Source organism: Malassezia pachydermatis, assembly GCF_001278385.1.
Source record: "Malassezia pachydermatis strain CBS 1879 chromosome Unknown scaffold26, whole genome shotgun sequence".
Lineage (NCBI taxonomy): Eukaryota > Fungi > Basidiomycota > Malasseziomycetes > Malasseziales > Malasseziaceae > Malassezia > Malassezia pachydermatis.
The window spans coordinates 1-2223 of NW_017253162.1; the positions used below are offsets into that span (position 1 = coordinate 1).

At 57.9% G+C, this 2223-nt stretch overlaps 1 protein-coding gene across 1 annotated transcript; it reads left to right on the forward strand.

Annotated features, from left to right (window-relative positions):
- Positions 1-1972: 1972 nt before the first annotated feature.
- Positions 1973-2223, forward strand: Malapachy_4282 (repressible alkaline phosphatase precursor; the record flags this gene model as incomplete). The annotated part of the gene is made up of 1 exon (XM_018138733.1): positions 1973-2223. A coding segment is annotated over one exon (251 nt), but the record flags the coding sequence as incomplete, so codon positions are not given.

The window sequence follows — 2223 nt, forward strand, 5'->3', positions numbered from 1 at the left end:
TCACGCCCCGCTCTCTCTCACTCCCCTACCTCATCATTCAACTATCCTCCCTCCTCCTCTCCTTCATCATCATCCCCCACCTCAAGTCCCTCCTTTTCCCCTCCATCGTCATCCATCCCCTCGTCCCCCCTTATCCTCTCCAATATCCCCCCCCCCTTGCCTATCAGCTCCCTCCACCACTTCCCCTCCCCCCACCCTCCCCCCGCCATCCAGCTTACAATCGTTGTCCTCCTTCTCCCCCTCTCCCTTTTGCCGTCCGCCTTAGTGCTCATCCCCCTCCATCTCCCCCTTCCTCCCCAATGTATCCTCTCCCCGCCAACGAGCCCACCAGATCATCCCCCACATCTACCTACGTCTCCTACTTCCTCCCACATTCTACCACCGCCCCGCATCGTCTCTCAGCTTCGTCCACGCTTCCGTCTCCCTCTCGCCGCTTCGCCCCCGCTTCCACATCATTGTGCAATCCCATTACATCGTGTCGCCCACATCGACCTCTCTCTCACTCAGGTCGTACACCCCGCCGAGGCCCACACTCCTCGCAACGCCCCTCCCGTCCTTCTCCCGCCCTTCCACGACGTCCAGTCCACGCCTTCCTATCATTCCGAGCCACTCCCTTCGTCGTCCAGACGGCCCACCAGTGCGATCCACGTCACCCTCCTGCGCGTCCCTCGCGTCTCGCTTCAAGGAAATCTGGTCGAGAAAGAGAGGGCCAAGTCGAGGCGCTACAAAGACGTCCGCTCCCTCCATCCCCTCCCTTTCTCTCCCTCTCCCTTCATCTCCTTCCCCCCCTCCCTTCTCCTCCTCCCTCCTCCGTACCCCCTCCGCCCTCCATGCCCTCTAAGTGGTCGCCTCAACTCCGGTCCTTTCATTTCTTCTCCCTCATGTCGAGGTGCCCCCTCTCATCCTCCCCGCCTTCCTATCCTACCTATGTAGCCTCATACCATACCAATACACCGCCCCGTTTCTCCCCCGCCCTCTCTCTCTTCTTTTCTCTATCAATTCGTTCCCTCCCATCCTCGTCCTCCTCCCTCCCTCCCTCTCCATCTTCACAAGCCGCACACCTCCATCAATTACCCCCCCCTCTTTACCCCCCCTTCATTTCCACTAATTCTCCCTTCTTTCTCTTTCATTCTATCTTTCTATCTTTCCTCATCCCTTCTACAATACACTACGCCAAAATCATCCCCTCAATTCTACACTCTCCCCTTCTCTCCTCATCTCCTAATCTCCCTTGTCCCCCATTACTCCCCATCCCTCCTTTCCCATCCCATACTTCCCTGCCCTCCTCCGTGTTCTCCCCCCTATCCTCCCTCATTCGTGTGTAACTGTCTCCCCTTTTCATCCAAATGTCCCTAAAATTCCTCCATCCACCATGCCCTCGTCGGTGTCCAATCGCTCTCCCTCCGTCTCGCACGTCAGAAGCTTCTCCACCCATGAGCCTGGGCCTACAGCCGTGACTGCTTCAAGCTTTTCTACCTATCAAGTTTGGTCGTCATGCCCTCCAGCCCGCCATCGACGTCAACGCCCTCTACGCAGCCAACATCCTCATCCCTGCCCCTCCACTCCTCATCTCCCGCTACATCTCCCGTCCCCACACCCCCGCCCACTCCCCCCCTTCAGGACAAGCTCGACGAGAAGGTGAGGGCCAAGACGAGACATTACGAAGACGCCGGCTCCGTCGTCCGCCTCGCATTCTCCGCGTCAAGGTTGATGACCATCGCCCCGTGGCATCTACTCCACCGCCTGTCGTTCCGCCTCGCCGACATGGAGCTACGGCGTTTCTGGGATGCCCTCTCGTGTTCCTTGTTGCGTAGCCGCTCAGCGGTCTATGCTGTCTAAGTGGAGGCATCAGCCTGTGCCTTTATTTTAATTAAATTCCACCGTATGGAGGTGCCACCACCCATCCACCCCGCGTTCGTATCGCATCTATGTGGCGCGATAGCACAGCAATCGAGCGTAGCCTCTCTCTTTTATGATTGAAGGTGCGCGCATTTACCACGCCGCGCACAACAATGACCCTATTGGCCACATTTATGATATTCTCGAGTACAACCATGCGTTTGAGGCGGTGGCCAAGTGGGTCGATGAGAACTCGTCGGACGACCATGAGATTCTGTTGGTCTCCACAAGTGACCATGAATGTGGTGGCCTGGCGCTGTCGTGGCAGTGTCCGGAGGACCAGACGGGCGATTACGCGTGGTGCCCGGATGTGATGTTCAACGC